We start from the raw sequence: 16,934 nt of genomic DNA, 5'->3' as shown, positions 1-16,934 counted from the left end.
TGGTCACTTTGACACCTGTCCAACCCTTGTCTAAGGGTTAAACAATGACAAATAATTTAGTTACAGAAGTCATTTCAGTTGGATTACTTTTAATAAAGTGTGCTATAAAGGCTAGTTACAAGGGAAAAGAAAGAGCCACGGTCCGGGCCACAACATCTAAATATTAACATTGAATTTTAACACTAGAGGTTATGGGGAGGGAGAGGATGGAGATGGTTACAGTCAACTAAAAGATAAAGTAACGTCCACTCCTGCTTCTTCAAGCAGTTCTTTTGTGGGCTAACTGGAGTCCAGTGATATACAGTAAATAAATCAATCTTTCTACGCTGTGCTCAGACTAGGGTAATCATGTCTTTTGTTATATCCTCCCTCCATCTTTTTGAGTCACTTTCCGTTATGCAAAATATCTGATATATTTTAGTACAGCGTCGCTGGTGCACGAAGGTCAAAACTTGGACTAATGTTAAATGCAGAACGGCAATTCCAAAATGCAAAATGCCGGTGCAGTCGCTCATATGGTAACTTTTCAGGTGATGGAAAACAGTAGGATGTGTGTGTGTGTGTGTGTGTGTGTGTGTGTGTGTGTGTGTGTGTGTGTGTGTGTGTGTGTGTGTGCGCGCGTGCGTGCGTGCGTGCGTGCGTGCGTGAGTGAGTGCGTGAGTGCGTGCGTGTGTGTTATTCAAAGTGAGGTAGAGGTCGGTGGTGCGGGCAACAAAAGAATCAATCCAACAACTGCAATATACAGATCTATCTGCGCTAGAGAGCTTTGTTCTGCGCAGCACATTCTGGGTGTCAGAGGGAACAGTGATGCCTATGAGTGAGTGACAGTGATGAGTGTACTGTACCTCCAGACCACACGCTGGGGGAGTCTGGCCAAGGCTCCAGCCAGTTTGTGAGCGATGTCGTGGGACAGGTACTTGACCCCAGCTCCAAATGACACGACTACGAACCCATGCTCCGCTGTGTCATTGACCCAGGTCTCAAATTCCTGTTGGAATGGAGGGAAAGAGATATGTTTCAAGCTTTTCAAACAAATTACGGCGAACTTTGATCCTGGTGAATGCATCCGACCGAAATGTGTTTCAATGACATCACCATTTCCCCTTTGGCTTCATTAATGCATTCATGCAAACACATCAGTGCGAACATGTAACAAATTAGTAACAACGTCTGGGACACTTTTAAACCCTATATGTGACTAACCGGAGCCCCCCAGGCCCTAGGGATCTAATACTAGCCTAGGCCCTCTCCAATTTCCCCTAAAATGTCTATAATCTCAGAATGTGTCGCTACGCTAACGTTGTGAGCTCATAGATCTGATATTTTTTGTAGAATGTTGGCACCAGAATAGAGATCCAAGCAATCATGTCATGTCAACATGTCCAAAAAGTTAAATTTCTAGCTTGTCAATTGATGCTTTATATGCAGTGCACTGAAGAACTGGCCTGATATGAGCAGAAAGAGACGTAATAAAAACTCCATCCTTTCCTATAATAAAAAGTTGAATGCTAAATTAGGAATCGACCCTCCGACCCCATCGCATGTTCATGTGAACCCGTGGTTGTCATGGTGTGTAATCTGCTTTATAGCCAACCAGGCAACATTATAAAAGTTTATAGCCATTATTAAAGACCATGGCATAGGCTTATCTGTCTCTCTGCGATGATTCATCACAGTCCATAAATAAATAAATGTCGGATAAACATGAGAACATACAGCTCATAACCATACTGTGTCTTTCAAAAACGAATAGATGGCTGACAAGCTGTCGTTTGGTCTTTTATTAGAAAATTAATAAATCATTGCATAATGAGTGATAGAAGTAAACTATAAGGCAATAGGGTAAATAATATGTATGTTGACTAACAAAATAAAAGCTAATTAAAATCTAAAGGTCTAACAGCTTTCAATGTAACCATGCTGTGAGGTTATAAGAGGTCATTTCCAATTCAAAGCAACTACCCTCATATAAACTCATAATCAGCATATTGAAGATTCTGTTGTGCTCAACCTTTGGACTACTGCACTGCATTTGGTTTTAAATGAACCTTGACTGATTCATAAAACTCAATGAACAAACACCTACAGTAATGACTTGAGCAGGAGGGGAGACCCCTTTTCAAGTGACACTTTTTCACATTTGTTCATAATGAAAAAAAGGTAAACAAGAGAGTTTGAGCCAAAAAGGTCAAGCAAGTGAAGCAACAAGCTCTAAAAGTGACACACAAAAAAGAATGTGTTAAAACCGCATATACTACCATGGACAACATAAGTCTGATAAGATTTTGTATATGGCCAGAAATACTTAATTTTAATCCAAATATGTGTCTATTCTACTTCATAAATATGTCCAATTGTGTTCTAACTATCCAGCAGAGATTACAATTATACCCCCCCCCCAAAAAAGAAAGGAAAAAAGAAATGACACACAAAACTCTATTCTAAATATTTCAGCTGTGTCTCCTGTCTTACTCTCTACCCTGTCAATGTTCACTGATCTAAAGGCAAAATGCCATGACATTAATCTAAAAAATGAAAAACAATCATGGATTATGAATTATTCATTATATTGTCAATTTGACTTTATGGCTTATCACTGATTATCCTACTATAAAGGCCAATCATTTATTTGTTTTATACATGTACTTTGAAAGTGTTTTACCTTTGGAAATACCTTATCATCTACCAACTATGCTAACTTAGCAACCATACCGTAGATATGGCTTGAGTCAACAAATATTATGTTAATTGCGGTTTGATCTGGAGCTATCAGATACAGTAGCACTCTATCGTAGCATAATATCACCATAATCTGGCTTATCAGCACAAAGAAAACTCATTAATCCTAATTTAGACGTTAGTTTTGCTGAGTGTCCCAGTGTCCATTTGGCTTCACTGCCTAACACTGAGGCAGTGAAAATGTGGGATGCCAAGGAATATTTCAAGCCTTGGACAATTATGACAATAGCGGACTGAGGTCCTCTCCTCCTGAAGGAATGTTGAGCATGTTAACCCAGCGTGCCATTACCCAGTCAGTCAGCAAAAAGACTTGGTCACTTAGCTGATGGGGGGGATGTTTCCAAACATGACAAACAGAGTAGGACTCAGTGTAGAATGATTGGATTTGCGTGTGCGTAAGTGTGCGTAAGTGTGCGTGCGTGCTTGTTTCTGGCCCGCATCATGTTTTGGGACAAATGTCAGACATCAACACGCTGGTTGGGGGTGCAATTTGTGACCCCAGTGTCTGTGTGTGTGTGCGGGCATACATACATGCGTGCAAGGAATATTGTAAATGTAAAAAAAACGTCTCATTTTAGAATGGTGGGAGAATAAGGAACACGCACAGAGAATGGGAGAAGGGGGATGGGAGGGGTCGCCATATTTGAGAGCTGGAAGGCGGAGGACAAGGAGGAGGAGGGAAGAGAATGGTCCAGCTGCGGCAAATCAGGCCTGGCCCTGGCACAGAGCAGCCTCAGGGACACACTGGGCCCCTGTGTCCCCGCAGCGCGGCCCTACTGTCCCTACAACGCAGCCTCAGTGTCCCCATAAAGGAGTCTCAGTGTCCGCGGAGCTCGACGGAAAACAATGGCTTCGTTCTCCTTCCACTTCCATTATGACCCCCTCCGCCCCATGCTACACAATGCTGCCTATTGGCCGGCGTGGCATTCCAAAGCCCCCCGCAGTAGATACCGCCGGCCCTCGTCTCCGTCCAAACAAATGGACTAAAACCCCTCTCGCCACCCGCCTCTGTTCTTCTTCTTCTTCTTGACTCGACCTCCCTCCCCCTACTGTGTCTCCATTCACCCCGGCCTAGACCCAGGCCAACCTGACCCCAGACAGGACGAGTCAAAACCAGCATCATCCATAATAATCTGCTTCCTGTTGATACTCGAGAACATACAGTAAAAATCGAGAGAAAGCGATAGAGAGACTGTGTCTGAGATCACTCCCTACTCACTATACAGGGGACTATATAGTGATTAATATGCAATTTTGCAGTTATTATACCCATAGTGGACATTCAACATCACAAAGCCTACCATCATGCATTGCGTTGAAAGAAGAATGCCAACATTTATTCTGGCATGCAAAATGTTATAACTCCCTATAAGGTAGTGAATGAGTGACTGACTTTGAACACAGCCAGAGAGAGAGAGAGAGAGAGAGAGAGAGAGAGAGAGAGAGAGAGAGAGAGAGACAGAGAGAGAGAGAGAGAGAGAGAGAGAGAGAGAGAGACAGAGACAGAGAGACAGAGACAGAGAGAACCAGCTTAAGTATATTGTAAAAAGAAAGAGAGAAAGAAGCACATGCAAAAATCAGCAACACAGGGGGAAAAATACATAAAGGAGGCAGGTTTGTGGAGGAGGGGGTAGATGCTGAGGACGCAAGAACACAGGAGGGATACGTCAATGGATAAACGCGACATATGTATTTGTGCGTGTGTGTGGACTGACAATGAGGTCCGACAGACATGTGGTAGCCAAGGCATTGTGAATGAGACAAGAGGTGGATTGATTCCATCCATGAAAACCACCATTCTCCTGGGCAGGCTCCGCAGGGCTACCACCAGCCTTCCATGCAATGGATTCATTCATGCCAAGTTCTGAATAATTAATTGGCATTTGTCAATGAGAGGGACATATTTGACTGCTTGTGTTTAAAGAAGAAAAGAGGAAAGGTTTCCCCCCAATCTTCCCGTGGAACATAATGAGGCTTTGCATCCCACACCCACACACATCCTCTAGCTAGCTACAGATTTGAATAATGTGATACCTGCCAAGTACCCAGTTATGACCTATTAGTATCATAAAATGGCATTATACTTCTTACTGGATATTATAATGCCTTCTTCTTTTGTGCAGACACTTGTGTTGTGAGTGTTGGCGATGGCAAAGAAACACAGTACTGATTACAGAGTAAATGAATTAAATTATTAGTGATTAAGAATTATCAATTTGTAAACGGACAGAAGTTAATTACAATGGGGAAGGTTTATCACTCATGTTGTGGAGGTTGGCAATGGCAAAGAAACACAAAAGACTTATCATCATGAAGAAAAAACAAATCAACAGCAACCCTGTGTGTCCCTCTGTTTATATTTTTTCTATCGTCGTTGTCGGGTGGAAACCTTGTATGTCCAAAACCATTCGTTTTGTATTTATCATTTCAAAAACGATTTAAATGAGTGAAAATAGCCGATCTACAAGCACACAACGCCTTGCGGTGCGAGGCGTTGTGTGCTTGTAGATCTGCTATTTCACTAGTTTTGAGCAACAGTTTTATATGATGAGGCAGGGCTTTAATTTACGAAAATACGTGCAAATTTGGAACTTGGAGATACAAGGTTTCTGCCCGACAGTGACGCTATCCATCTCTGTCCGAGTACTACTGACCTGTGGAAGAGGGTTGGGAGGCTTGGTCAGGATGCCCCCTATGTACACAACATGAGGCAGGGTGGGCCTGGGGAACTCCAGAGCCATGTCGGTGCACAGCATCCACAGCCGGCTGCCTTGCACCAAGTCAGCCATGGCCACCTGGGGCTTCACCCCGTATTTCCTCATGATCCGGTCATACTTGGGGAGCGCAATATAATGGACCCCAAAGCGCGACACCAGGTAAACAGCCGTGTTGGAGATCCGCTGGAAAAGTGACATGCGGTCTGTCAGCAGAGAGTTGAACTCGGGGACGTAGGACAGGGGCGCCGGGGCCCCCACCTCGGCGGGGTACCACAGCCCTGTGCTGAACACGGCGTACTGGACGCCCAGGATGTGGGCCAGCACAAAGCCACACATCTCGTTGGGGTCCACCAGCAGCAGGTCAAACTTGGCCTCCTTGAGCCGGGCCATGGTTTCCGCGCTGCCGACCACGGCGTCACAGTTCTGGGAGTAGTGGTCCAGGATGTCAAACAGTTCTAGGAACGTCAGTCGACCTGAGAAGATGTTGCTGACTTTGGACTGGAGGAAGTTGTCGGCCGTGGTGCTGTTGAAGATCCCCGGGTAGCGCTGGAAGTGGTAGTGAGGGGAGGGGGGCACTTCCCGGCCCTCCGAAACCAGGAAGTGCGTCTCGTGGCCCTCCTGGTGCAGCGCTGTGGCCAGCGTCTTGAAGATGTACAGGTGGGATTCAAACATGATGGGCGGGACGACGATGACCTTAGCGGCCCATAGTGCGCTGGGGCTCCAGCAGAGTAGGCCGAGGAGGAGCAGGAGTAAAGGAGGTAGGTGCATGGCTGGAGGAACAGAGATACGACAGGAGACAGGAGCAGTGTTAATGCAAAATGAATAGAAGTCAATGACATAATGAAAACATGTCACCAACTCTAAGCATACTTTCAACCTGGCATCCCTATTTTGTGCAGGTGACGAATTTTAATGCATATACCGACGCGCGCACGCACGCACGCGCGCGCACACGCACACGCACACACACACACACACACACACACACACACACACACACACACACACACACACACACACAGAGAGAGAGAGAGAGAGAGAGATAACTAGCTTGAGGAACCAAATAGAACATGGTGCCATTTCTCCATTGAATTCAATGGACCCAGCCGCCCTGTTCTTTTCTGTTTCCCAATTAGCCAGTAGCTATGCCCCTCCCAAAAAGCTTTTGTCCAATGCTAGCTTAGAATAACTTCCTGCTTGCCAAGGTTTGCCTTGGCAACAGCCTTGGCAAGCTGCCGGTTGCTAAAGTACCATGCATAGTAGTACATCCGCAGGAATACACAAGCAACGGAGGGTGAGAGAACTTTACTCCGTTTGGTCCGGTTTGACTCCCCGTACGTAACACTCCGGATGATTTATCTCCGTATACGGACGGTTACGGACAGCACCCAACTGGACGGACTCAACGTACAAGATGTAGCTATCCGTAGCAAGAAGTACCCACGGCCACCGTTGTCAAACATAGGCGCAGAGTGATGAAAATTACTTTTCCTCTGCTCTATGACAGCGGTTCTCAAACTATGTGTCCCAATGATAAATATATTGTATCAAGAAACGGTAAAAAAAAAGTCGCAACAGGACGGCTTGACACACACACCGCCTATATCCTCTCCTCTCCAACAGCTGCCAACAAGACGAGGCACACTGCACACAAGAAGAGGAGAGCTGATTAATTAGCTCAGCGGCTCATCATATACTTGGGAATTATATGCGGGTGTATTTTGTTATAATCACTCTGGGTCCTGATCCATATGTGGTTAAATCTGTACCCTCGCGGAGTTTTACATTTACCGCGAATCCGCGAAACAACTTTGCCGACAGACAGCAGAAGCAGCAGTCCAGACTGTTACCACTTATAACATCACGTCGTCGGGTCAAGACATTCTGTGGTTCTACATATTTTGGCTGCTTCGCTTTTGTTAGCAATTCTCTTCTGTGCTGCGAGGCTCAAATGTGGCGTGCGGCCCAACGGAGATCGGTCGGCACGGACATAACGTAGAGAAATACTATGTATGTCGACGGAATTACAGTACGTAATATCTCACCCAAAACGTACACAAAATCAACCATACGTAACTATAAATGGCCCTTAAGCTAGCATTGGACAAAAGCTTTTAGGGGAGGGGCATAGTCCTTAAGCTCGATACTGTATCTAAATAGCATATTTGTTGTACTATGAAGTAAATAGGGCTTAGTGGTTTAATACATTATGTATATCATTCTCTTATGTGGTATGTAAATGATCAAGAAACTGTGATTTATAATCTTTTATCTTTACTGCCTCAGTGCCTCTCATGACAAAAGACTTGACAGCGGAAACTTTGCTCACCTTTGGTGAAGGAGTTCATCGCCACACATCAAATCTTCAAGGGAGTTTGTCACTTAAGTTATAATAAGCAAACACCCACACTTCATGAGGATAAACACATTCAATCTATTAAAGCCAGTGCTGAACTTATTAATGATTATAAGAAGAGGGACCAGCTCTTTGAAGATATTTATTTGACCCTCCACTCCACTCAGAAGGGATTATTGACTCATATATACTGCTTTATAATCTTTATTCTTTACCACATTGGTTCTCAAAGCTGGATCTGGGGACCCCCACAGGTCCTTGAGGGAGGGGGTTCAGGGGGCCTCAAGCAAAATGGGGAACAGTTTAAACACTTAAACGCTTTTTAATAGCCAGCAATAGCCAGCAGTCTACAAGCTCACAACACATCATATCGCGATGAGTTGTGAGCGTGTAGATTCGCTATTTTTGAAAAATCTTCTCTTTTGGGGGTCCCACTCCCTGGCACAAAATCTTTTCAAAAGTGGTCCGCGGACAAATAAATCTGGGGGTCGTTGATTAGAAAATGTTTCAGAACCACCACAGCGTTTGTGCTTTTACCATAGTAGGCTACAATATACTACCGGTATATCATTTAAACAGGGGAATACTGTTTCTGTCAAAACTGTTACGCGCCTCAGTTACATCACAGACTTTCCCAATGTTGTGAGGAGGCTTTCATAAATTGTGCGCGTCTCACTTATTCACCTTTTGCCCTCGTCCTCGGTGCCTCACTTCCCCACCTCCATCCCTCCTCTACCCTGACTGTGTGTACGGTCATCACTGACATGGCGTGGGTAGCACCAGCGTCATTCTAAACCTCCGGACACACTCTCTACAAATACAAAGAGCCATTATCGTGTCACCATGTTCTACATGCCCACACTCATTCTGCCACTCTCTGCTCAATCATCTACACTTGAAGGCTGATGAGAAGACACACAGAAATCGAACATCGTTTGTTGATTTTTGATAACTAACTTGTGGTATATACTGTATTATCTCTGGGGTGTGACACCTGTAGGCCTGTGTTTGGCTTCTGCTCAAAGCTGTGCGTCGTACATTCCTTAGGGACAAATGTGAGCTATGCTGCTTAGTAATAGTATTTTCCTACACTGTTAATACCTAGAAAGCAGGATTGATAAGATGATACTGCAAGATATTCACCAGTTTTTATATTCTATTGTAAATTATGTTTAGCATGGGTGAGTCAAATTAACGTACCTTCAGTTTGGACTGGTAACATTAGACAGCTAATTCTGGTTTAATTACCTTTGATCAATTCCATGTAAACGTTTCCTTCAAATAAGTCAAATAATTTACTTCAGAATAAGTCAAATAATTAACTTCAGAATAAGTCAAATAATTAACATCAGAAAAGAGTGAAACTTCCTGTTAGCATTAGCGTTACCACAGAATCTACGTATATCAAGTGGCAGAGTCCATACGAGTTCTGCTGACACCTTCTTATCTGAACTAGATTATATAGTCAGTGTATCAACCATCTGTTTATTCACTATATGGGGTTTCTATGCACAGACAGCTGGGACTTGGTGGGGAGGGGATTTTACTGTGTCGGCCATTTTGTTTTAGCATTGTTCTGAGGATAACATTACAAACACTTCTCTGTCCAGACTGTTGACCGTAACCATAGAGACACGCCACCATCTATACTGAGGACTGTGATGCGTCATGACTTAAGTTACTAATGACGAGAGTCTGGTTACCCACCACACACGGAGGGCTGAGGAAATCATATGGCCAAAGAGAATTAAAGTACAAAACAATGATCTATTAATTAGAAGACAAAGCAGAGGTGGAAAATAACAGACAAAACTAGAATGACGTTTTACAGTTCTACATCAAATGCTATTAAATGTGACTTTTGTCTATTACAAAAGTCTACACAACACTGAACGTACTTCCTTTGGACTAGCTTGATTTTTTAAATACAGCCCATAGGTCATTGGTTCTCAAGGTGGGGTCCGGGTGGGTCCAGGGTGTCCACAGCAAAAGTAGAATAGCATCATAAATTAACTTTATCCACTTATTGGCTATTGACAAAATAGCAGATCTACAAGCTCGTATATCTGCTATTTTTGAAAATATTTGAAAGATATGTTTGGAAAATGTTGAATAATTTCGCACAAAACCTTTTCAGATGGGGGCCCGGTCCACGGTCAAATACATATCGATTTTAGGGTCCTTGACATGAAAAAGTTTGAGAACCACTGCTATCGGTACTCCAAATGGGTCAGCTGCACTGGATGTTAAAGCCAATTCCAAAGTATGTGACCAGAGTCTGTAAAATGTCAATAAATAATATATATTATGACTACCATGTGAAAGACCGCGATAGTCTGAGCTGAGCTAAATTCCTTTCTTCAATCACCTACATGCACTCACTGAACACTGCACAGTGCACAGTCTGCACACGCATAGCCTGCCTTGAACAAGGACAAAATAACCTACACTTACATTAAGAGTCCAGTGAACCAATGCTGAAAATATCAACATTGATCGTCTATCAAAAAACTGATACATCTCATCAGATAAGACATCTTGTAATTGATTAATACAAAATAAAACACAGTTTTACAAGGTCCTACAGTATTGCAAATACAATACATCCATTACATCCATTTAGGCAGACGCAATTGCAGCGTTAATCTCTCTCTAATATCCTAATCTAGATTATCTACATTCTCTCCATGCGTTTAGTTGAGGGAGAAGCCACAATGCTGCATTCACAATGTGACTTAATTAGCTTAATCTGTCCTGCTAAGAGATGTGACTTCTGACCACTGATTAAGTTAGTCAGTTAGGCATTCGTCCAAGTCAAGTTACAACCTCATATCACATGGTGTGCAAGTCTGAGAGATAAAGCCAATCTCAGCGCTCTGTGATTAGTAACCTACATTTGCTCCCTTGAGGGGTTAAACATCAGTTGTACTCTACCTCATCGTACGACAGGGTTGTGTGCCGAAAATAGCAGATCAACTATTTTCATCTCTCGTCACCTTTGTACAACAGGGGAGCCTACACACAGGTGCCGCAGTGTAGGCCCTACACCATGCTTTAGACTGCATATAGCTAATTGAAATGTTAACAGAGGTAGGCTACTCTACGTCTATGGGTTTTGTCTCTCGTTTTTTTACAGATATCTTATATTTACTAAGGAGTTAGGACACATGAACATTCAAATGAAATGTCTACTTTATTCCTCAAAGGCATTCTTCATGCTTTGAATGCATGAAGAGGACAAGGAAATATTCAAAGCACCTTGTTTATAATGGCAACATAGCTGCTGTTCTACACCTTCTGTGACTTTTTGTCCATAGTATACTCTTTCTTGCTTCCATTTTTGTATTTGTTTTTTGATTCCTTGCTGAAGTTACTTTTAACTATTGTTTTATCATATTTTGTTCTCTTAAATCACCTTGCAATTATGTTACAAAAGGTTAATTATTATAATATTATGAATAATAAGCCGCTAATAATTAGGCTACTACACATCACTCTCTCGCACTTTTTACAATTATATTATATTTATTAACTCTCTGGCAGAAGGCTTAAAAAATAATAATCAAGGCAATGCAAGTGTATGACATGGTGATAACTGATGGGTAAATATTGTATACTGTAGGCCTGCATTGACCAAACCCTGGCTGGTGAAGTTAAAGTCTACACACACCATGACAGAAACTGTGAAATATGTTCCTACAGCGATGATGTAATAAAGATATTAGTTACAATGTCCCTGGCAAGTAGGCAACATAGATGCACTCTAGTAGAGTGATAGGCCTTCATCCTGAGAAGCCTGCGGTCATCCACATTTGTAGCCCCATTACAGCTGATGTACATGCATCAGGTTTACCACACTTGCTGATAATAGGCTACTGTTGTGATAATTTGTTACTTTGGAAAGGCGCCTCGAATACTGTTTTCAATTTCCCTAAATGTAATCTCTATAATTGCAATATCCCCTTACTCAACAAGCCTATTCTTTTTCATCCAAATTCCAGAATTGGCCTTTTCTTCCCTTGAATCCCTTAGGCCTACTATTTTTCTGGACCGTTTTACACTACTCTGTCTCTGAACCTATATAGTTTTGTTGCTGTTATTTTTTTCCATTCACAGAAACAAGTCAGACTGGCTCTAAGTGTTGCTACCTGCCACTAATAGAGCAGATACAGTGGGTAAGACGAGATGGCAGCAGTTAGCAGCCACCATAAACAAGCCTGCAGCCTGGTGGGAACACCTTAAGAAAGTTTGAGGGCGGTTTTGAACGACCACTCACTCCTCACCAAGTCCAACTGAACATTTACCGACTGATATATTTGATATTCCATTATTTTAAGAGCTAGCAGAAATTACATGATAATAATGTAACTATACAATGCACGACATGCCGCGCTAGTCATATCATATATCGTCCTCAAAGTCAGGCGTACAATGAGTGAGCCAACAGAAGATATTGATAGATGTTGACTATTCGGATGTTACCGAAACGCCTTATATAAATATTAGGTGGCCGATCGCCTCGCCCTAGCTCAGCTGTGGCTGGCAGACAGGACGATGGATAGTTCATCAGGGGGGAAAAAAACAGTGATGTAAAGTAACTAAGGAGATTTACTTGAGTAGCCTACAATTTTGAGGTATTTCTACTTTATTTGAGTATTTCCGATTTCCAATACTTTTACTTCTACTCCACTATCTAGGCTAAATCTCAGAGGAAATATTGTAGGCTACTTTTACTTCACTATAATTATTTTTAATTATTGGGCCTAACTTTATTTAGGCTACTAGTTACTTTGTATAGCCTATTTATTTAAAAAAAAACATACACTTTAACTGTGTACAGGTCTATTTCGGCCATTTGAAAATAGCTCTATATAGCATTGTGAGCTTGTAGATCAGCTATTTTCAAAATATTTTTATACATTTTATACATTTGCTAACTTGTGAAATGGGACATTCTGCAAAGTGACTACTTTCTACTTTTGGTACTTTGAGTATAGCCTACATTTTGATACCAATAGACCCTACTACTTTTTATGCAAGTTGGGCCAACATTTATTAGAATTCAGGACTTCTACTATATAGTAACACTATAAGAGTATTTCTACATTGCAGAATTGATACTTTTACTTTAAGTAGAAAAAATTGAATACTTTTTCCACCACTGGGAAAAACACTGGAACGAAAGCTATTTGCCTTATAGCTACTTGCGCCAAAAGAGGTTTCGAATACCTCTCACCTGCAAAGGCCCCCAGTGGCTCTGGAACTGGAAACTGTGGAAAGGTGCGCATACTTTCTTTGTTTTCTTCAGTTCACCCCCATGGCCGCTTCTAGTTAGACAACAGACGTTGTCCGAAAGGGACTATTGCTCAAAACAACAGCAACAACGAGTTCTGAGACGATGCACCTGTTGCGAGCGCAACCCGCACTAGTAAACACCTGTTATTGGAATAATCTTACCTCGTTACTTGAATTTAGATCCTAGTGGGTGAGGTGAGAGACAAAGTAGTCCGGCCTCGAACAGAACTGTAACTGTACTTGTGGAGAAGCCTAAAAAGAGAAGAGTAAAAAAAAAAAAAAAAAAAGGGCTGCTTGAGGCAACACATAAGTGTGGTCGAGAAGACGAGTAAAAGAGGACATCAGACTCACTGTATCTTTCACAGGGGCGGGGCTAGGGGCCTGCACAGTGTAGTCAATGGAGGAGTGTCACAGGAATGGGACACAGTGGTTGGTCGTGGACATGACAAAAGGGAGTTTCGGCCTAGTATTATACATTAGCTTACCTGTGTGACAGGTGGTGCCATGCATGCATCATCCACCTTTACACTGTTCTAATCTATAGGCCAATAAATGATATTGACTGTTAGCCATGTCATGTGTCATTCATTTTGATTAATGGAACTTGGTGACCTTAATAGGTTATCCTATTATCCCTGTGATATTATGCAGCATCTGTAAATAAATGCCCTAGACTTGAGGTAATTGTTCACTTTCGATCCGATTACCTATATGGCAGAATTAATACCGATCCGATCCAATACAGCACATATTTGATAATATTTATATATGAAATATGAAATATAAATAATAAGTACAATGAAATAAAACTAAAATAAAAGCTCATATTTATGTATTAATTTTCACTGCCACCCGAATCAATCTACATTTTTTGGCTGATATCGGGCCGATATCCGATCTGAAGATCAAATCGGTGGCATCCCTAATGAGAATAACTCATAATACTCTCTCTCTATTGGGCAGAATGCTTGGTAATACAGGTATATCTCATTACTTCCCATCACTATTGTGCTGAGTAACACATATCAGCATTCAGCATCTGCACTCTGCAGCAGTCCTCTCTGCATGTGATTGAGTGTGTGTGTGCGTGAACACATGCATGCATCAGTCATGTGTATATGCTAAATATGTCACTTTCACAAATAACTGCCTGGCACCTTGCATTCCTGATGAAGCTCATCAGGAATGTACATAATGTGCTCAATAACTTAGTGTTACTATATGACTAAGTTATTGTGCTTACAGCGTTTCATTTCTTGGAGGAAAAAGATCCAGGATTACTGGCCCAGGTTACATTACTTGAACCACCTACTGTGGCCCATTGTTGGATAGTGCACCTGCAGGGCAGGGTGGGAAAAGGGGGTTGAGTTAGATTGCCTCTGGCAATGTATAGATCTATACACAGGGAAAGATGGTTATCTGGCAAAAGGTTGTAACGAGGAGAATAGTTCACTTGTGAGTTCAATGTGGTTATGCTGACATTAGAAAAGTAACTATTTTGTAAACACACACACTCACACAAACATACACACACAATACACACACACTCACACGTGTACACAATAAACACAAAGACAATGCAATGTAATTCGGCCTAGGTGGGTGTCTTCCCCCTCCCCATCTCTCTTTCCCTCTCTGTATTTAAAGGTATCTGGTCTGTGTAGAACAGGAATACACAGGATTGACAGTCTTTATGATGGTTTATTCCACTGGACATCCTTTTGCTAAAACAAAAGACGGATAATCCCACAACTTTTTATACGGTGCTGGATCCAAGAACAAACAAGTCAATAAAAAAGGCAATGTCTGCACACGATAATGATGCTATACCGTCTTTTCTTTTATTCTTCCACCAAACAACAACGTTTTTCCCAGAAAAAGCCCTGCTGCAGGGCGAAATGTTGTTTGTTTGAGAAATAAAAGAAAAGACTGTGGAGAGCATCATTATCGTGTGCGGACATTGCCTTTTTTACATCCTTTTGCTATCACAGCAGCTCACACACTGATAGGGGTATTTGTAATCTGTGGGAAGTATGCATCTCTGATGTCTTGGAACAGTTGGCAGGTTATTAGAAAGTGCACCTCGGTCTCCACCTCATTTTGTGTGCATGTGGTGCACAGTCTGTCTTCTCTTGGAGCTGCCCGTGATGGCCTTTCTCAAAGGCTGTGTTCATTGAGTCACATGTCAAGGATTTCCTTTTGGATCAGTCACAGTGCTCACTGCTCAGGTATTCTGCCACTGTGTATTCTCTGTTTGAGTACAAATATAATTCCTTGTTGTCCTGTAGGACAACAAGGAATTTCTGTCCAATCCCCCTGGACTGAGAGGGAGTTTTGCTGTCAACAAGTGGCCAGCTCTGGACGGTATACTACTGCAAGCTTGAGTCCACAAAACTCCACATCCAGGTGGCTGGATAGACTCGACGCACAAGTTCGCTCATAGGAGGTAGTTTGTTTTAACGCGGAAGGACGGTGTACTTCTGACAAGTTCTTGAGGGAGTATGTGCTGAGTGAGCAACATTCATTGAAAAATTTGAGGGCAGGGATTTTATGTGCCTTCTCCACACTCAATGGATCTGTCTGGTGGCTCTGCTTGTGATTGTGAGCAGAAGCTGAGGAGGGATCTCTGTCTCTCTGTAGGTGATGGGTTTGTTATGGAGCGTATTTGGGTCACTTTATTTAGGTGATTATAAAATGTTAATACTCTTGGTGTTGTCCCTCTGCTCTGCATAGGCCTATATTATTTGGTGTTTTCCGTTGGATGCAGGGAATGGATTTGCAGAAGTCTGTATTCAGTCTGTCTCAGTTTGGTGTTTATCCCATTTAACAGAATCTTGGTTTAGCGAGGCAGATAAAGTGCATATTACAGGTGAATCGTTCACTTGCGGATACAAGCACCAAAATTGGCACACATACTCCTTAGGCATTGTTCTTTTCAGAAAACCATCTGGCCAAAAAAAAAATCAAGATGGCGGCCAATTTTCATGATGGCCGCCATTGAATATACAGTAATCTTGCATTCCGCAATAAAATCCCATAGACTTGTCCTATTTGAATAATTTTGGTGTCAAATCATACATTTATCACTATGTAGAATCCAAATTTGGACCCATGGACTTACTCAATGGCTTCCTTGTACCATATATCAGTCCCGGAATCTTAATATTCTGCTAATAGTGTGGTGCGATGCGTCCAAAAAACAGCTCCCGTAGGATTTTTGTGCTAAAATTGATCTTTTTGCAGATCCTGGTTCTATAGAGTCCAAACTATGAGAAAATGATGGGTGTCAACTTTTCCGGACCCCCACCCCCTTTCTGGGGGTCATCTAGTTTGGGACCTGCATGCCAGAACAGTACGCCAGCCAGTTAATGTCCAATTTTCTTAATATTAGGGTTGTTTTGTAGGTTTTAAAACATTCTGAGTTCATTTATTACTTTTGAAGCAGCCAGAATAAGCTTTCTGACTTTTGGTTGGGGTCTTTCCTCACCTGGGACCCCCCCAGATGGACCCCTGAGCCTATCTCAGTACTCGCTCTGCTCCTGCTCCAGAACAATGTCATATTAGATCATAATTGAAGCATAAACCTTTTTTCTGAAAACAAAAAAAAAGTAGTAACAAATACCAGGGGTCTTCCACAGGGGCTTCGGGACCCCTGGGGGTCCTCGGAGTTACTACCTAGTGTGATAAGAAGTGTACTTCTAAGGATTTCTTTGCTAAAATGTATTTTTTTTACTGCTTTGGCATTTATAGGGACCAAACTGTCAGAAAATGATGGGTGTCAGATTTTCCTGACCCCAGCCCCCTTTCTGGGGGGTCATCTATGTTAG

General features: G+C 42.3%; 1 protein-coding gene across 1 annotated transcript in view; it reads right to left on the bottom strand.

The window, feature by feature from the left end:
* Positions 1 to 13,342, bottom strand: part of ugt8 (UDP glycosyltransferase 8) — a 33,238-nt gene extending 19,896 nt beyond the window's left edge. Inside the window, exons 1-3 of the mRNA XM_080721501.1 lie at positions 13,270 to 13,342; positions 5,394 to 6,226; positions 846 to 988 (exon numbers count right to left, since the gene is read on the bottom strand). Coding sequence (XP_080577627.1) covers positions 846 to 988; positions 5,394 to 6,224 — 974 coding nt within the window. The 5' untranslated portion in view covers positions 6,225 to 6,226; positions 13,270 to 13,342. The remainder of the gene's footprint in view (positions 1 to 845; positions 989 to 5,393; positions 6,227 to 13,269) is intronic.
* Between the last annotated feature and the right edge of the window lie 3,592 nt (positions 13,343 to 16,934).

Source organism: Nannobrachium achirus, assembly GCF_963921795.1.
Source record: "Nannobrachium achirus genome assembly, chromosome: 3".
NCBI classification, from domain to species: domain Eukaryota; kingdom Metazoa; phylum Chordata; class Actinopteri; order Myctophiformes; family Myctophidae; genus Nannobrachium; species Nannobrachium achirus.
The sequence above is the reverse complement of the archived record's forward strand: the minus strand, read 5'-3'. Positions and strand labels throughout refer to the sequence as shown.